This window comes from Rhinatrema bivittatum, chromosome 15 (genome assembly GCF_901001135.1).
Source record: "Rhinatrema bivittatum chromosome 15, aRhiBiv1.1, whole genome shotgun sequence".
In the NCBI taxonomy this organism is placed as follows: domain Eukaryota; kingdom Metazoa; phylum Chordata; class Amphibia; order Gymnophiona; family Rhinatrematidae; genus Rhinatrema; species Rhinatrema bivittatum.
In genome coordinates, this window is record NC_042629.1 from 44,258,324 (window position 1) to 44,278,915 (window position 20,592).

At 40.2% G+C, this 20,592-nt stretch overlaps 1 protein-coding gene across 2 annotated transcripts in view; it reads left to right on the forward strand.

Moving 5' to 3' along the window:
• The window catches only part of CD247 (CD247 molecule), a 93,760-nt gene that overhangs the window by 39,332 nt on the left and 33,836 nt on the right, over window positions 1-20,592 (forward strand). For both annotated transcript variants that reach the window (XM_029579218.1, XM_029579219.1), the window contains exons 2-4: window positions 15,556-15,659; window positions 18,315-18,368; window positions 19,700-19,783. In XM_029579218.1, the coding sequence (XP_029435078.1) occupies window positions 15,556-15,659; window positions 18,315-18,368; window positions 19,700-19,783 (242 nt within the window). The remainder of the gene's footprint in view (window positions 1-15,555; window positions 15,660-18,314; window positions 18,369-19,699; window positions 19,784-20,592) is intronic.

Consider the following 20,592-nt stretch of genomic DNA (forward strand, 5'->3'; position numbering starts at 1 on the left):
CGATGCTGATGTCCATGATTTAGTTGCTGCTCATAAAAAAAAAAAATCCAAGCAAATATCTATAAAGCCCTCATCTTTTTTAAAATGGTATTTTAAGTAATGTCCATTAGTGACTGAATATTTCATGGTAATGTTGCAGTTTGTGCTACCTCTGAGAAATGCCTGATCTGGGCAGATGTACTGTTGCCCACTTCTTCAGTATGAAAAGTAACAGGTGAATTTTTAGACCCACATGTGGGCTTCCATGTGCGCGTGGCTCCCAGCAATTTCATATTATGCACGCATCGATGCGCACCCAATTTTTATATCAGTGCGCGTGTGCGAGTTCTGACTAGCGCGTTCAAAGTGGGGAGATTTTAGGCCAAGTTAAATATCTGCATTGGGGAAAATTTATATTCTGCATCACACACATGTTTGAGAATGTGGTGATCGTTGATTACTTTAATACTGAATCCTAGGACATAGATTGGAAGCTTTCACTCCCTCACGTAGAGATGCAAATTTTGTATTAGAGAATTTTCCATGTTTTCCATTTTTTTTTTAATGTGTAAGAAAGTCTGCTTGCTTATGTTTCATTTATACAAGCTTAATATTCACTTCTTATATTTGAGCTACTTTGTTAAAAAATGTACTGCTTGTTTTGTCATATAGATCTGTAAGTATATGAAAAAGTTTAACCTCCTTCAAGTTATGCCAACAGCACCAGTACCTTCCTAATAGAAATCCTTTATTTTACAACTTCACTATGCAGATATAAAAAGTACAACAAATTGCCTTTTTTTTTTTTTAATTAAATGTTTTTAAAGTCAGATTCAGCTAATAAAAGTTAAACGTTTTGGTTAATTTCTCAGCTTTTAACATTTGTTAGTGTGTAACGTGCCGGGGCTCAATGTAGAGGAAAACCAGTCTATTTGCCAACTTTTTCCAGCTAGAGAAGATATTTAAAAAAGATTGGACTAAAAATTGTTGCTTTTGAAATACTATTTGCCATTGCAGTCCTGAAAAATAATTATACAAAAACACAGAGAACAGACAGCATGAAAACTCTTACAAGATACTTTAATAAAATTGGGCAATGTACATATTCATAATGCAGTTATCTAATTATTAATCTTTGGATAACATCTTATTTAAAACATGTTTAAAAAATTATCAGCAGATTGACCCTAATATACAGTATAAAAAAATCGATTTAACAAATTATATAGTAAATGTAATTTTATTATCCAAGCTTTAATTTAAGAACCTTCAAATTGCAACATATCTTGACTTATCTATAGGAGATACAATAAAGTCAGATATGATGAGACTTTTATATTAAATTTGGGACTAGTTTAAAATATATCGTATACCCTGCAAAGATAAATATAAGGTGTGTAGGCAAAAGAGTTGCATTTTCTAGTTCTTACAGATGTATAGAGAACATTTTCAAGCTCTAGTTATATAAATGCAATAACCCGCACTGCCAGTTGTGAAACTAAAAATTATCCTATTTCTTGCTAAAGATTTTGTGAGGCTTTAATTGAACAATTATAGCAAAGATGCCAAAAAAGTTAAATACATATTCATTAATATCTGATAAGGGTAGTTAGCTTTCAGATTATTTTTTAATGGAATTTATTAGCTGCCTATACCGAGGTCCGCAGAGGCTTACAGGAAAACACACACAAACTCGTAGACCATAGCTAGTTTTAAGCATATTAACATGACCTCTGCTGCTTATGGTTTAGTCCTATTTGTTTGTTCTGTGAATATCTTTCGTGATAGACTTGAATGATATCTCTGATATGATTTGTTCAGATTTTGTCAATCTATTTTTATTTTAAATGTTATGAGTGGGGCAAGTGGAGACTTTTATACCCCAAGTTGTCATGTATGCAGGTAAAGATGTTTAATATGCCAAACAGATATTGTAATTGGGGATGCCGTACCAAAACCCATAAATGACTTAAATTATCGTAGATGTCAGCTAAACATCAGAATTTAAATCTGCTGGAGGATACGAATGGCAGATGATGTCACCAAGTCATAAAAAAAAAAAGGTTTAGGGACAATAATGTCAAAAATAAAAAATCAAAACTATTTTTACTCTGAAATTTAGAAGTATATTATGTGTAAAGTTTCGAAGAGCAGGTATCAGAGCATTTATTGGTGCAAATATAATCCACTGATCTTGCACACAATGCGCTTCCAACAGTATCAGCAAAGCACTGGTATAATCAAATCATGTGCCCTCGCTCTGTTCTCATTTTTAATTTGTCAGAAAATGCTAAAGTGAAAAAATGTACATCCACATTGCACAAAATGGCAAAGTGTGAATGATTACAATGAATTCCAGAAGAAGGTATTTGCTGCCGAAACATGGTCCATACTGAGTTGATTCAGGTTTTGGATTAGAACAGGATATCTTGTCCTATGGTATAAGCTAAGTATTTTTTTTTTTGTATAAATAAAAATTGGATTTGTACATAAGCATTCTAGTATTTTTTCACTTTAGCATTTTTTAAAAAAAATTAAAAATGAGAACAGAGCGAGGGCACATGATTTGATTATACCGGTGCTTTACTGATACTGTTGGAAGTGCATTGCTTGTAAGAGACAGTGGATTATATTTGCACCACTAAATGTTCTGATACCTGCTCTTTGAAATTTAGAAGAATATTATGTGTACAGTTTCAGAGTAAAAGTAGTTTGGATTTTTATTTTTGGCATTATTGTCTCAGCATCTTTTTTTATTTTGTTTGGGAGGTGGTGGTTCTTTTTTGTGCAAGCCAGCTCATTAAATACGTTGCTCAGATCTTATTTTAAAAGCTCTTATTTCAAATCCATGTAGATGAATTTTACAGAATAAGCATGTAGTGTGGAGACTGTAGTAATTACAAGTAGTTAAGTTTCAGTAATTTGTTTAAACGAATGGGCATGCAGTTTTATTCATGTTTATTAATTTCATCCTTGATACCTGGGGCATTGTGTGATAAATTAAACTGTGATGCTAGGACTTATCGGACAAAAATGTTTTCCTGTACAGACAAGTGCTGATATTTTACAATTCATTCTCATTTTGTGTTATTTTCAAGGGAATGAGTGAACAAAGATTTTTTAAAAACCTGGATTCTTGCACTTTATTCTCTAATTGGGTGGTATTTCCCAGCACACACACTGGTCAGATCAGTCATACAATGCAGGGGAGCAGAAAGGCATGGGCCTGTGTGTGTATGTGGGGAAGGACAGACCACATCATTGTGGGGGCTGTGACAGAAGATATATGGGTCAGCTGCAAGGTTTAGTTTAATCCTTCCCTTACTTGGTACTTACATGCACAGAAATAAAGGTTAACAAATCAAAAACAAAAACACATTCCTATTGACTGCATGGACAGGAATGGTCAGCCAGGTTGGCCAACTGATCTTTGTCTGCTGTCATCTAATGTGTAACCTGCCACTACTGTAAGAAATGTGTAATTAACTAAATCCAAAAAGTCAACTCATTACAGATTGTCCATTTGAAACCTTTTATTAGACATGAACAATAATAAATAGAACAATGTATGTCTTTCTGTATTTCTTACTATATAGATGTATACATGTGTGTATGTATTTTCAGACTGCTACATGCATGTCCACTTACACTGACAGATTTCCATGTGCCAACCTTTTTTTTTTTGCATGCATGCATGAGTGTTTCTGGAAATGTGTATTCATGGATGCAGTGGTATATAATAAAGTAGTGTGGCTACTGTGTTTGTTTACTTAAATGCACAAAAATAAAGATTAACATTAGAAACATACACAAATTTTTAAAAAATTGTATTATATATATATATATATAGCAATACTGTTTTTATTCACATTTTTAGTATTAATAAACTACATCTCCACTAGTAACTGCATGATCACTGTCCCTTCCCCCTACTCCCCATCTGTAACTCTGCAACAAGACACAGTCAATTCAACTGATAGATTGTCTTTGTCTCAAGCTCATTTCAGTTCAGGTTTGAAATTTAGATTGTACGTGCCTTGGAAGGCTTGCAATATACGCACCTCAGGTTTTGCGAAAGGATTTGGATGTTGACTGAGATTGAGATGTCCAGGTTTTAGAATCCAGATGTAGTAATTACGTTAGTTCCGCTGTCCAAAACTGAAGTGTAGGAGTGTTTCTGAAGATAACCATTTTTCCAAAATGCACTTCCTTGCTGAGCATAAACCTCTCACTATAAACTTCAAATTATATCACCCCCAAATCACAAAGTGAAGCAGGCTTGGGCAAAAATCTTCAAAAGGTTAGCCAGAAATGGAAGTACCATCTCCCAGAATTGTTGTATATCAGAACAGTTCCATTATCCCATGACAAAGTGTACCATTTATAATAGAACATTTGAAACAATTAGAAGTGCTACAGATACCCATCTGATAAGCTCTTAGAGGAGAAACCACAATTCTACAAAGGATACGTAAACGTTGCTCTCACATAGGTACAGACATTATTGGAGTATTACCATAATATAAATGAGGAAATTACAACTAAATCTCCTGTTTGATTTTGTTATGAAATCAGATTAAAAATCTAGGATCCAGATGTTGCAAAGGAGGCAGGAATGATTCCCAGTTGCTCCTTCCCTGCCGGGCTGATATTTAATAATGACTAGCAGGTGTGCCCAGAGGCTGGTGCTGTTTTGTTGTATGGAGATTCAGCAGTAGTGCTGTACAAAAAAATGATGCCGGCCTTAGGACCCACTGGAGGCAGCTTTAAATATTGACCCAATGGGCCAGGGGCAGCTGGGAGGATCATTCCTGACCCTATGGACAAAGGAAGATTCGCTGGGGGGGAGATGATGGGGGAAAGCCTACCTCTGAAATTAAATACTAGTTTTGCTTTTGTTGTTTTCCCTGGGCGGTCAGGAGAATTGCTCTGCTTAAGTTTGGTTTTCCCCTCCTCCTGGCCCTCGTCTTATTTCTTTAAAGAGCCATCAGTGCTTATTTGGATTGTATTGATTGTCATTTGAGCATGAAGCTTGTGAATAGCTGAACAGCACATTAAGAACACATAGTGTGGTACAGAGCTCCTGCTGTTTGGTTAGAGAAACTGGAAAGCCGGCAACCCTGCCATCTTGTACATGTAGTCTTCCTGCCTCTCCGGAGGCCATAGATTGGTTAAAAGAAGCAGAGACCAAGGATATTCCAAATGTCCCTCACCTTGAGTGACTTATCTTTTGTTAATGTCTTTCTACTCTTGCCTCCAGTATTACACATCAATAAAATGTCACTCTTATGTGTGCTTGCCTTATTTCACTTTTAGGTCTAAAATGCCCCAATCGTTACTATTTTTTTTTAGCTTTGGGTAGTGTTGTTAATCCATGGCTATATTATTAAAGAGTCACATCATCAGTGGGGGACAACTTTAAACTTCTATTTAATGAGCCAGGACCACTGTTAACTTTCCTCAGGTTCACAAAAACTTGTATGTAATACTACATATTTTCATGTGGTCTGCTGTAATGATAATAAATCTACACTTTAGAAATTGAAGAGCCATCACGCTGGTTATATCCCTTCTATCTCTTCCCCCGACTGCCCGCCCTCCCTTTATTTATTTATTTTTATTCAGTCCTCTTAGCCAGTCCATTGCTGTTGAGGCCTGATTTGTTCAGGTCTTTTCTGGAAGAAAAAGCCTCAGTGAATCAGGTCCTTGATTGGTAATTGTACTTTTATCGGGTTTTCTTAAGGAACCTCCATTCTCTGGTGAACACGCACAGATACCTTGTAAAACTGAGAAAAGAAAGCACCAGTTCAGCAGTTACAGGAATGACTGTTCTGATGAAGCCGGGCATACTGTTACATTGACTACCAGTCTTATGGTTGAAATGTAAAGATTTAACTTTAATTTTGAGAGTGCTACATAAGTCGTCTTCAGCTTTGAGTCGCAGGAAAGGGTCTCTGAGGAAGCTTTTCTTCAGAAAATCCTTTTCAGGAAGCTAAGGCTAGTAGTGATGCAGAAAAGCGCTTCTTCATTTGCTGGTTATAAACTTTCAAATTTTATACCTTATAATTGCCACCTACCTGGGGCTTTTTCAGTCTGCTTTTACTTAGGCTTGAGTCTAATTTTATTTTATGCTGGTGTTTTGATATTGATGACTTGCTGTCTTCTGCATAAGGCAGGGTTTACTGTTTATTTTATCTACTTTATAATTATAATTATGTTGTATTGTCAGTTTTTTAAATTTATGTATGCTAGTTTTATGTTTGCAATATATTTTTTCTTTTGTAGTCTATGATTTGTTATGCTCAATATTGTGGGTTTTTAAAATTATTTTAGTCATGTTCGATACCATAATGGTATTGTGATCTGGATGTGATTTGTATTTTATATTGATAGCTGTGTAAACTGCTTTGAAATTGCTTGTCATAGAAATGTATTAAAATAGTACAGAGACTCCAGTTGTCTCTCCCCCAGCCCCAGATGCTAGCTGGGCTTGTAAGTTAAAGGACCCGTGACGTTTCTCAGGAGTTCAGCCAGGTGGGGGGGTTGGTTTGCTGTTTGGGTGAACATTGGATTTTTCAAATTCCACAGTCGGTGGTTATGGAGATTTTTCAGGCAACTGTTTTGGGTTTGTTTTTTTTTTTTTAACTATTTGTGTAATGTGGGGGAGAGGGGTTATTTTTCCTATAGAAAGTGTTAATTTTTCTTGTACTGAGGTGATCTAGTGTCTAACAAATAGTGAACCAAGGGCTATCATAAGAGGTGAGCAAATAAAACAAGTTCTCCCCCCACCCCCCACCACCATCCAGAGGTACCTCACCACCCTTTTGAGCCAGTTTATGAATGTGAGAGCCCAAGCGAAGGGTGACACAAAAAACATTCCTGGTTTTGGCCACCATGTTGTCCAGTAACTGTCCTGGTGGCCAACAACAGAAAACTCTTCATCTTAACTAAGGATCTCAAAGATTGTAAACTGGCTTATTTATATAGAGAGATTGGTTGGTTGGAAGGTTGGACTTTTTGGAACAGCTAAGCTAATCAAGTGAGAGAATGATTGAGAGATGGATGAGATTAATCATAAAGCAGGTCATGGAATTCATTTCAGTTTGGATATTCAGAGCCTTTGTCTTCTGAGCCAATGAGGTCTGGATCTAATTGCGTTGGACCTGCCGATCTTCCTGTTCAGCATAGTGGAAAGCATGAAGAAGTTATTTTATAATGGCAGGAAAATGTAGCTGTAGTAATGAAGCTGCCATTCTGGTGAGAAAAAATAAATAATCTGGCCCCCTGGTTCAGGTTGCAGTGCTGTGGTGTAGCAGGCTCATGACAAGACTTGTAGGGTTGGAACATGTCATGGAGGGGACATGCTCAAGGCTGGAGCTGGAGGGAAGACGATTGCTCTGCTACTCATAGGAGAATTCCATTCTGCTGTTGGGGGCTGGCAAGGAAACCTAAGGTGGGATGGAGGGAGCTTACATAGAGCACTGGTCCCCAACCCTGTCCTGGGGGCCCACCAGCCAGTTGGGTTTTCAGGATATCCACAATGAATATGCAGGAGAGAAAATGTGCATGTTATGGAGGCAATGTATGCAAATTCTCACTTGCATATTCATTGTAGCTCTGGTTCTGGCTAATCTTCTTATAGCAAGTGTATTTATTTTATTTTTGTCATATCTTAGTAGGTCCAGTTCTACTTTGGTATAGAAAGATATTAATTTAAAGGTGAATTAGGCCATAAATTTGCTAAATTTTGTATTTGTAAGTTCTGGAGTTTAGCCAAAAAAGTAATACTACACTGTTGGTTCGGAGAACATGCACCACCGTGGACACAATCAAATACATCAGATGTTTATTTGTGAAAAGTATGTGGAGCAAATGGTTCTGAAAAGGAAAGAAATATTTTCTACATATTTGGAACTTTTACTTGCAGACCTTATTATATAAAGCAAGGAGTTTAGTTTTAAATGATTATGTATGCCTGGACGCACTGCCTAACGCATTACCTTAATGTAGTAGGAGGATGTGATGTTTGAGGAACCTCGGCTGTTGTTGGGTACCTGGGGAGGGCGTTGAAATTTTAGGGAACTGGAATGTTATTACACTATGCACCTGGACCACTGTGAAAGGTCAAGCACAGGTCCAGATTTTGTATACTCGTTCTGATTTGTGTACATTGTTAGAAATGGAAACATAAAGGTGAATGTTAAAAGCCCACCGTGTGCTGAAATTAGGGAATGAGTGATTGTGTTGGGCTCATGTACGTTGAGTGGATTTTGAAAGCTGCCCAGATGTGCGCGAAAATGCCCTGTGGCACATATCTGAACTTCTCAAAAACGGGTGGGACATCAGCATTCTGGGATTTTAACCTGAAATGGGGGCATAATTACTTATGCATTCTGGCATGTGCCGGGGTCCCCTGCCACGTAACTTTACTTCTGCTGTGGATGACGTAAGTAATAAAACATAAAACTCTAGGCAGATCAACGAGGCTTTAAGGGGGAAGGAAGGCTATTAAATTAGGAGGGGGGGGGGGTTTGGAAAACCTATTCCTTAATTGGGAACGAAGTGGGACTACTGGCAATGACATTGTAGCATGGATCAGCACTGGAGGGTGGTGATGCAGTCATGAGTAATGGCCATTGGTGAAGTACCATAAAAAATTGCTTTGAGTCATTTGAGTCAGTACACCCGTGGGGGGTGTACTGACTCAAATGCAGCAGAAGTAGGATTTGTGCACATGGACGCATGCCCACTTAAAATTGAGTGCACATGTGCACGCGGCCAGGCTATTTTATAACATGCGCGCATATACATGCTTATGTTGTAAAATAGCTGCGACCCTGGGCGCAGGCAGACACATGTGTGCCTGCGCACCAGTATGAAAGTTACCGTTCCTATGATCTTGCTTTAGTACTTAGGATGAGTTTTGACAGCCATTACATTTTTTTTTGAATTAGAATAAAACAATATCTGTAAACAAATGACTCAAAGCAATTTTTTACGGTACTTCACCAATGGCCATTACTCATGACTGCATCACCACCCGCCAGTCATTTTATCCTGGCCTGATCCACGCTATAATGCAAATGGAATTTTTGTCCCAACAGATTATTCCCGGAGTAAGTGGGGAATTATATCTCCCTGTTCATTGGTCTGATGGTGATTCTATCTGTTTTTAAAGGACTGATAGAAATTATCTTAGGAGTCTGGGATTGCCTCCGAGTTGTTTTTTTACATTTTTGAAGCATGAAGGCTGGGTCCTGGGAAATACTGTTTCTTCATTGCTTTTAGTTTCTGAAGTGTTGATGACTTTACAACCATGGTGTGAATAGTAAAAAGCTACCGATCAGAGATGTGCTGGAGGAGACTTCTGGGAGTCTTTATTAAATGGTGTTTGGCCTACATTATAAGCCAAACACAGAAACTGTTCTTTCTAGAAGTACATGATACATGTATGCACGTAACTCCTTTGAAAATTCACCTGTAATGTTGTAACATACTATCATAGCAATTTTCAAAAGCTATTTACTTGAGTAAAGTGCATTTACTTCAGTAAAACCCAGTTTTACAATTGTAAATGCTTTTTAAAATCAAGCCCTTATTGTATATGTCTAGATCTTTTAAAGTACCAGAAGGGAACCATCTTTATACAATGAAAAGCGCAGGGAGAAGGAATCATTGTCGTCATGAAGCCAAACAGGAAGATGAGAGAGTATTTGCAATGGTAGGCTCTGGCACAGACCCAGTGGAGGCAAAGTAGTGGCAGAATTCAGGCATGAGTGGTGGGATAGAAACAAAGGGACCCTACTGGCAAGGAGACCACCGATCCAGAAAGACCTGGGACAGCCCAGTAAGAAGTACAAAAAGCTGAAGAGCCCAGTCTGAGTGCACCAAGTGGCCTTGTTTCTATTTTATGAAAACAAACTCACCAAGTGAAACAGAGCTGCATAAGAAACTGTCAGCACATGGCTCCTACTCTGAAAAGTCTGCCAGAGGATGTGGTATAAACCAACAAGGTTCATGTCTCCACCGGCACAATCTAATAGGTCATATGGCCTCCGGTAGTGGCCTGTGCTATCCCTAGGATGAATGAGCAACAGACATAGGCCCAGGGGAGTCTTCATTTTGAAAGCTGTCCATTAAATCCAGATTTTCCCTATTCATTATCAGAATTCTTTTTTTTTTTTTTTGGTAAAATGAGGGCCTCTAATAAAAGAAATCATCACAAATGCTGTAAGTATATATGATCTACTTAGCTAAGTTAACACTGTAGTGGATGGGATGGACCTACTGAACTATAAATGTTTCTATGACCATCATTAATCCTAATGCCTAATCGACTCCACTGTGTAAATTGTATATAATTCTTACCATGTTAGCAATTACTCTCTGCTTACATGCACTGCTCTCCAGTTAGAAATTGTTAATCTATCCCTTTTTTTCTAACAGCCTTGTTCCACATTCCCTGTTGTAATGTAACTTTCGCTTTCAGTGTTTTACCCCCTAGTTCATTGTAAACCGGTACGATAAGACCTGGTCTTGAGCATCGGTATATTAAAAGAATTTAAATAAATAAAATAAAATAAATCATTACTGATTAATACTGATTAATCATGCAGATTAATAGAAAACATGTAGGAGCTAGTATAAATCCTTTTGAACCTACAGAAAGCTTTTGCTTGACTTTAGGAAGGGTATTCGCTGGTATTCCATAGCTGAGGGACTGTTTGCCTGTCTCTTCTCACGTTAGAGGTAGATACTAGGAGAACATATATCAAAGGTGTAGATTAGAGATAAGCCCCTGTGACTGCTAAACTGCACAGGAAACCTCGAACTTGAGAAGCACAGCTGCCGAGCCCCGAACAAATGGGGCTGAAACTGCTCTTTCTAACCACACTGAGTGGTACGTGGTCCAGAAGCCTCTTTTCTATGTGTAAAAGAGCTCAGCTTCACTTTCACAGCCACCCAGCCCCTTCGTTTAGCCTCTGAAAGATTTTTATAGGTTAATGGTTGTTCCTAAATACAAATGTAGTGTATGTGCTTAGTATGCACCATAAGATATCTAAACACCAATAATGATCTCACTTTGAAAATATAGATGTGTGACCAAAGGCTCATATATATATATCAAAGAATATGAATGACCATCATATAGCACAGGTATAAGCACACTAAGGGATGCTTTATAACCTCAACTTTGTGCTGGAAGTTTTAACCATCAATCATTCATGATTTGGACATAGGTATGCCCATACCTTTTGCTTATTTTTCAAGATTTTTTGAGCTGCATCATGAATGACTGTCCTGCCCTCTCCCCTTCCATACCCAGCATACCTCTGACTACCTCATTCCCACCCCTTCCTGCTCTGCATCCCTTTACCTCCCTTCTCTCCCAACCCAGCAGGTCCCACACCTCATCTCTCCTCCCTGCCAAGCAGCCCCCCCAGCCACTATTTCCTCCACCTCTCCCTACCCAGCAACCCCAACCCCTTCCTACCCAGACTCTTGACTTTCTATCTCCCAAGGCCTTCCTGCCCAGCACATTTTCCCCTCCTCCTGGTTCCCAGCCAGTCCAATCCAGAGTCTCCCTCCCACTTTACCAGCAGCAGATAAGAGAGCAAGAAGCATGGAGGAGAGGAAGAAGATGAGGCAGCAGCAGTGGAAGTCAGCAGTGGATCTATAGAGCATGCTCTGCTTTCACATCCAGGCCCCATGGGGATGAAGAGAGCATCAGCAGCCTCACTGCCAGGCCAGGCAGGGGAAAAAGTTGATGTCCTGCCAGGCCCATATGAACAGGAGTTGGTGATATCTCGCTCTGATCTGGGTGAAGGAGGAGGGAACAACCTCCCACTGGGCCAGGAAGAGGAGAAGGAAGCAAGAGCAGCTTCCTCTCATACCCAATAAAGGAGAAATCAGCCAACTCCTGCTGAGGAAGGAGCAGCTGTCTGCGACACAATGTCCATGACCTCGCAATACACTAGTGTGTCCTGACACACCTGTTGAGAATCACTGCCTTAGAGGAAATTGAGACATTTAATATTTATATATGGCCTTTGTGCAACAGAATCCTTTCATTTTTACGCAGATGACATCTGAGTGTACTGCCAGTCTGGCTCAAATCTACAAAAAGCAGTAGCTATACTTAATCAATGTCTTCGATTCATTGTGGAATGGATGAAACTCAAATTATGTTCAAATCCCTCTAAGATAGAAGTAGTGTGGATCAGTAGAACCCCGCAGAGAAGTCGAAAGGAAGTGTTATACCATCAGCACATTAAAGAACCAGGTTAGAAGCCTGGATCTATTGTTAGATTCTGAGCTAAATATGGAAGCGCATATTGATGCCACATCAAGGAATGTATGTTTTGAAATCCGTTTGGGGCGCCAGTGACACCAGCTTTCAGCCTCTGATCTGAAAACTATTACTTGTGCTTTGGTGACAGTCCACATGGATTAGAAAGATTTTTAGTTCAATTTGGTAAGCCCAAATACAAGCCAAAGTCCATGCATAGTTCTAAGTAATGCGGCCCGTTGGGTTACCGGAGGCTTTGGAAACTTCATTGGCTCTCAATCCTGTACCAAATTCAGTTCAAGCTGCTAAGTGTAACTTAAAGCACCAATTGGCCTGGGTCCAATTATTTGGCAGACCTAGGGAGTTGATATTGCTCTGTTATTATTGGCTCATGAGATGCTGCTTTCAACACCTTTGCTGTTACAATGAGGAAACATACCACCTTTTGTGCAGCATTTGCATTCTGGAAAGCACTGTCCAACAGGGGCAGTGCAAGAGTATTAGGTGCCCTAGATGAACTGTACAGCCTTGCGCCACTCCAGGCCTCGCTCTAATGCCCTCTCCACCCACAATTTACATTATGCAATTATAATAGATTTTACATGAAAAAGAACATTCAAAGTACAGGTTTCTGAGGTAAAAATAACATTTATCCCAGGACAAGCAGGATGATAGTCCTCGCATATGGGTGACGTCACTGACGGAGCCGTATCCCGTCAGTGACGTCACCCATATGTGAGGACTACATCCTGCTGTCCTGGGATAACACCTATTACAGGTAAGCAATTTTGCTATATATTTACATGCACTGCTATGGTGTCAACCAGAAAATCCTGCAAAAAAAGATACTTGGAACCCATATGATAGTAGGCCCATGCAATAAAAAAAAAAAAAATCCTCCTCACATCACAGCATAAATATATAACAAAATACTGACAGTCAGATTCAGTTACATGTCATTGGATTGTATAGTGTTATTATGTGTCTTGTTTTAATCCTAGGTCAGACAATAACTGAATACAATTTTTTTTAAATAATGTAATATGCCAATAAAAGCTGCTGATCTTTTCCACAAGAAACTTCTTAAAATGATAACCCAACTATGTACTAGAGTTTCGAGTTGACTACTCTGCATCAGGGTTCCTCATTGCTCTGCTGTTTGTCAGTATTTTATTATATAGTTATGCTGTGATGTGAGGATATTTTATTATGCCTCTGCATTTTTCTTCTGTGGTTCTTGTTGATCAGTACTGTTATGCCTATTGTAACACGTGTTGGGTATGGGCTCGACCCTCAAAAAGCCATAAGTAAACTGAATTACAAATTACAATATAATAAACATCCAATACCAAAACAGCACTACCTGCCAGCACTCAAAAAGTACCAAATTTACCTATGAAAATGCAACATTGCAAATATTAAGCCAATCCCTAAAACACCACTACACCTGTTATAAGGAAAACAGATCAAGCTAGATCTCTACACTGAAACCATTTGCTAGCAGAATATCTCACCTTGGTCACACATGCAGAACACATAGACCCTTGCCAAATGCAGAATAAAGAGACTATAAAATATTAATAGAAACATGCAGACAAAAACTGAACTAGAAACCACACCAAGCCAGACTGTATGTAGTGCAAGAATGGGAACACAAACTACCATTCCTTGTGTAACATCAAAGAATAAATGTAAGAAATTATAAAACAATCATAATAAAACCATACTAACAAAAATAATAAATATTTCAAAATGGCTGATGAATAGAAAATCCAGTAACTAAAAGGAAAATGTTTTGAATATTTCCAAACATCAATACATATTTCATAGACACCTCAAATAACACCCAGAAATTAAAATAAAGATTTAAAAATCCCTTGCTCTCTCCATACCTGGGGACTTTTGATTTCCAGTCATCCTGAGATTGTGGATCAATGGGAGGAGTGTGTATGTGTGTCCTCTCTGACACACACTCACACTCTTCTTTGGCAGCTGTTGGGATGCATAAATTGTTGGTAGGCCCAGCGGCCTCTTCCTTTTCTCCAGTCACTGGCAGGATTTTGTCCTCCCTCCTTCCCCTCAGAGGTTTGGCACTCTAGAACTGTTTTAACAGTAACATAGAGCATGATGGCAGATAAAGACCAAAATAGTCCATCTAATTTGCTCAACAAGTTGTTTTTTATTTTGGTTTTTTAATAATTTATAATTTTAATTTTTAAGGCTGCAGTTAGGCTGCCCCCTAGCCTTCCATTAAATGTAAACTTTAGGAGCAATAGTAAAGTTACCTCATTTGTTTATTTCCATTCTCTAGCCAGTGGGGTTCCTCTCTGTTTGTCCCATGCCCTTTTGAATTCCATTACCGTTCTTGTTTTCACCATTTCTCTGCGGGGTTCTACTGATCCACACTACTTCTATCTTAGAGGGATTTGAACATAATTTGAGTTTCATCCATTCCACAATGAATCGAAGACATTGATTAAGTATAGCTACTGCTTTTTGTAGATTTGAGCCAGACTGGCAGTACACTCAGATGTCATCTGCGTAAAAATGAAAGGATTCTGTTGCACAAATGTAAATGTTGTACAAATGTAAATGTTGTAAATGTTGACGTCACCTAGGTGGAAGCACCAGCTCTGCTGCCCTGCCCAAAGAAATGTGGCTTGTGAAAGTTTGCCTGAATTGTAGGGGTCTGATTTTTAATGTTTTTGATCTTGTTGATAGAATGATTTTATGAAATTATATGTGAAGCTATTTATGCAATGCCATGTGATGTGTTAGTATATGTTGTTTCCTGTTATCGGTCTTGGGTGCACCTTTCAGAAAGACGTATTACAAATATAAACAAGGAGTGGCCTAGTGATTAGTGCAGCAGGCTGAAAACTAGGGGCCTCAGGGTTCAAATCTCATTTCACTGAGCCTCTCTATAACCTTGGGCAAGACATTTTTCCCTCCATTTCTTCAGATACAAACTTAGGGGCTTTTTTTTTTTATTTACTAGAGATTTTCTCCCATTTTGTGTCTACGGGCGAAATGCACGGTAAACAGGACTCTAAAGTTATAAGCCCGCTGTGGCAGGGAAATAGCTACTGTACTTGAAATGTATAACTTGCCTAGAGCAGTCATTTCATCTGAAATCCTAATTCTCGCCATTTCAAGAGGTGCAATGTGAATGAGCCGTAAGCGTCCTCACTAGCACTGTTACATGAGTTTGTAGTTCCTGAGCTTCAGACTATGGCGAGCCGGGGGTCCCCAGGCTAGCCCATTTACTCTAGTTTTGCCTTTTACAGATGCTCAGGCGATGGGGCTGGCGGATCCAAAGCTGTGCTACATTTTGGATGGGATCCTCTTCCTCTACGCAGTCATTATCACTGCCCTTTTCTTCAGAGCAAAGGTTGGTTTCAGCTTCATGTTTATGGGGATTTTGGTGTCTAGTTGAATTGCTCCTGTATACCAGGACCAAACTTGTGTACAAATGTATTTGAGTTGCTCATGACAAATGTTGACGCCTTGGTTTCCCAGTTTCATTTGGTCCCACATCCTCGTTCTAGGTTTCCCACTATTCATTCTCACCTCTTGACTTTAACAGTCTGCATGCAACCCAACATTTCATGTCTCTCCATGACATCCATCCTTTTTCTAAGGTTGACTCCTGTTGTCTCCGGCTTCATGCTCATTTCATACCTGAACGACAATCTTCCTGGACTCTGGTCTTCATCCACATCTGCCATCCCCCACCCTAGTTATTCTCACCCCCCACCCTTGATAGTGTTATACTTGCTTCCTTGCAAATGCAGGATGTCTATAAGCTCCTAGCTCGAATGTTGACATCCAAAGGCGCATACCTCCTTTTGCTGCCTCTCTCATATCTAAACCTGCTTGCCCCCTGCATGCCCAATGTTGCATTTTGCATCATTTTCCCCTTCCATGTATCCTCCTTCAGGAGTAAATTCCCCTTCCCACCATCCAGAATTCCAAAGTGTTACCTTCCTTCTATTCTAAAGACTCTCTTCTCTCAAATCCCTCAGAATCATCTCCTCACCCCTAACCTGGTCCATATATCCAATTTCTCTAAATGTGCCATGTTTACTAGCTATTATAAGGACAAGACAGGAAACTGTAACTGTGCATTATCGGCTCAGTTACCTGCGTGGCTGGGTCTTGCACACACTGCATGCATTTTACAACTGGCCCAGCCACGCGTGTAACCCATTACGCGCAGAAGGGCCGGGCCCTGCAAAAGGGATGGGCGGGGGGTATGGTCTGGGCGGGATAGCGCCATTAGCCACTGTCCTGGGGCTGCTGGCGTGTGCAGTCTACTGCTGCTCCGAAGGAGCAGTAAGGTAAAAAATAAAAGAGAGAAAAAAATCTTATATCTGGTAGGGGGAGGAGATGGGAAAAGGTAGGAAGGTTAAATAGGGGTATAGGGAGGGAACTGGGGAAGCCCTACTCACAGTGCTTTGTAAAAGTCCCCTCCCCCCTTCACGCGCATGTATAAAATCGGTCTGTCCATGTACACGCGCGTGGGTCTTAAAATCGACCCCTAAATGTATAAGTGGATAGCAAGAGTTGTTCCCCAAACAGCAGTTTTGAGGAAAGGAGGGGAAATCTCTCCTCATATTACTCAGTGCTTGGTTCTCAGTTCACCCAAACAAAAGCCAGAAATGAGATCATTTGTCAAACACCACACAAAACTTTCTTTCTGTTTCATAATCTGTCTTGGTGAAGTGCTGGTTGCTGTCATAAAATGTAACTAAACAGCTTCTGGGAATCTCCTTTTCTACTTAGCCTGTTTTAGCTCTCTGGTTGTTTTTGAATTTTAGCTATTCAGAGCACTTCCATAAATGTAATTTTTCTTGTATCCTCCATCAGTCTAACGGAAGAAGCTTCCCTTTCCCAGCCAGACTCCATTTTTAACCTGCAGCAGTGTTGCTCTTTGCTTTAATTTGCTTCTTAGATTGTATGGCACTGCCAGCAGCACTAGTTATTCCACCTCCTGTCCTTTTGCTCTACTCCCCAGAACATTCTTCCAGCAGATGTCTCACATTGCAAGATCTTCAAAACAACTCAAAATGTAGTCCTATCCCACATCCCACTTCCTCTTTATTTGCTTCTATTCATAACACAAGCATCACAAATGATAAAGAATAAGAACCGTGGCTCCAGATTAAGGCAGAAGCCACACTGACTTGTCTCATCTGATCCTTTAGGCATGCAGTTTATTTGAAAAATCATGAAGTGGGGCCTCTAATCTCCCATCATGCCACAGGAAAGACCATAAAATCTGGCCTTTCCCGTGAAATTCCCCGTTCCCCTTGGAAGTGCTGCTGGAGACCAGGGAACCAAAGCATCAGCAGTTCTCATGCATTTCCCTCCTCCCTTACCCTGCACCAATTCTAGCCACTAAGGAGGAGGACTGTGCCCGGGTGCTGCACCAGGCTGTGTTGTCATCCTCTGTTGTCGAGCTCGGAGTGTTGTGGTGTCCCATGTGGTTCTAAGTGGGACGCCAACCTGGGCAGCAAAAAAGAAGAATGTGAGCAAAAGAATGAGTAAGGAGGGGATTGGTGGCCCACAGAAACATTTGAGGATTGGCTGGGAGACGGGGATAGAGTGAGATCCAAGCTGCTGTAGAGAGTGTGACAAAAGGAGATCAGAAGGGCTCTGCTGTATGAGAAAAGGGATCAGGTTCAGGAGGAGGAGTAAGTTATCACCCTGATCCAAGATCCCCCATCCTACTCCCCCTTTTCTCTCTCCTTCCTCTGCTCTCAGATTCCCTCCCACCCCTTCTCCTGGCCTGCTTGAGAAGCTCTCTTCTATTCCTGGACCAGTTACTAAGATCCCTTCTCCCATCCCCCAAAATGGAACCAAAAAAATTAACTGGACATACAAGAAATGTCAGAAAATGTCTTATTTTATAAAGGAAAAAAAATGCATTAATATGCAAATATGGGAATGTATGGAAATGTGCCACCTACTTGCAGTATTTTCTGTCCTTTTTCCATGGGCTGAATGACCATTCCCCTCACCTTGCTTTGTTTTTTTATTTTAGCTGAGAAGTGGCACAGAACCCACAGCTCCTTCAGACCAGGATGATATCTATAATGTAAGTAATTGGGTCTTTTCTGACACACTTATTTCTGTTCAACAGAAAACTACAAGCACAAAAGACAAATGTTTCTATACTGTGGTTAAAACAGGGAGCCAACCCACCCCACGCTTCGGCTTCATTTCCAGCATTTCTGTGCCTTTCAGAAACCAAACGAGTTTGTTAGAGAACAGCATGGGGGGAGACGGGGAAGAATGCTTTATTATTAAAGAAAATATTTTAATATTTTTAAAGGTATAATGTGTATTCACCTCTCAGCATCATATTTAGATGTATGTTGCCAGCAACTTAACAACGTTTGTTACCTCATCTTATAGCCCCCTCTGACAAATCTTAAATTTAGCGCTTGTACGTAAGTTAAAGAAGATTAATGTATGTGTATATATATGTTCTAAAGAAGAATATTGTATTTTATAACTTCCATCCCTAATTATAGCTTCCCCCCCCCTAGTAGCTCCTTGTTAATGTTCTTCCCACTCCCCAGTTTCATAATCAGTTCTACTGTAAAGCCTCTGTGGCTGCATTTCCATTTAATGCTAACCGATGTGATGTTATTAACGAATGTTGATATATAAAAACGTTGAATAAATAAAATAGTATTCTACATGTGCTATAAACACAATGGGTTATTAGCTAAATTTGATATCTAAGGCACCCAATAAATGTAAAATTCCCTGTGTGCCTGTGCACTATTTTGTTCTAAAACTAGTTACAAAGGCACAAAATATTGGATTTGCTAAGATTTTGCACACTGCAGCGTATAAATAAAAAGGTACAAGTGTCAATAGTCAGATTACAGCACAGTTTGCTGGGGCTATCAGTCTTTGGACTGGAGCAGTTCCCCTTGTGTGGCTTGACTGGGTTCTCCAGCTTCTTGCAGCAGTGGCGGCAGCAGTAGCTCTCTGTGAAAGGACAGGGTGCTATGTTACACCAAATTCTTAGTCTAAGGGTAAGGAAGCAAAATGCATCCCAGTTTATAATCTCACCTCGCTTGGGAGGAGCTCCTCTTATATAATTCTCAACACTGGGGTGCTGCTGGTGGTTTCTTTGTTTTTCTGTCAAAAGCTGGGCATATGCACTTTTAAAAGTCCTCAGAGGGGAGAGCCTGAGCTTCCATTGCACTGTGTTGGGCTAAATATGTATCTTTAAGAAAAGGGGTTTTTCCCCCCCAACTAGCTGGCCTCCAAAATTCAGATAAAGACATTAATCCGTGAGTCGGTGCCTATGCTCGGAGCCCACATGGGTAGAGGCCCATCTGCAACCCCACTATTCTAGCATAGTCTCCTTCACTCATGCTTTGTTCTCTACTGTCCACATTCTTATTTCAGAAACTGAATCGGTCTCAGAGGGAGGAATATGATGTACTAAACACCAGTAAGGCAAGAGATCCTGAGCTGGGAGGAAGACGACAGGTAGAAAACTGATGTATCTCTCTACAAGTTAACTCTTGTGTGTGAACTTAGCCTTTGTCTTGATGCTTCCTTGTTTGTAGGGATGTGAATCGTTTTTTGACGATTTAAAAAAATCGTCGATATTTTTTAAATCGTCAAAAATCGTTAGAGTGCGCGATACAATACAAATTCCCCCGATTTATCATCAAAAATTGTTAAATTGGGCACGGGAATTATTTGGGGGGAGGGCGGGAAAACCGGCACACCAAAACAACCCCTAAACCCACCCCGACCCTTTAAAACCAATCCCTTACCCTCCCCCACCCCCCAATGTTAAATTACCTGGTGGTCCAGTGAGGGGGGGGGGGGTCCCAGCGTGATCTCCTGCTCTCGAGCCATCGGCGCCATTTTGGCTGCCACCAATATAAATGGCGCTGATGGCCCGATAAAAAAGAAAACCCCACCCCAGCCATCCAGTGCTCCTACCATGTGACAGGGACCAGCCAATGGCACGGATACCCTGTCACATGGTAAGGGCAAAGGGCCATCGGTGCCATTTTTTTTAGCACAGCTGATGGCCTGGGAATGGGAGATCGCTCCCTGCGGCCCCCCTGGACCACCACGTATGTGTAAAAGGTTTTGTGTGTGGGGGGGGGGGGGGGGTCAGGAGAGTGGGGGAGGCTAAGGGGTAATTTTAAAGGGTCAGGGTGGGGTTGTTTTTTTTTTTTATCAGCACGGGCCTCACTAAAAAAAATTAGTGATGGGAATTGGAATCGGAACTGATCCCAATTCACATCTCTAATGATCAGATTTCCCCGCCGAACCAGATT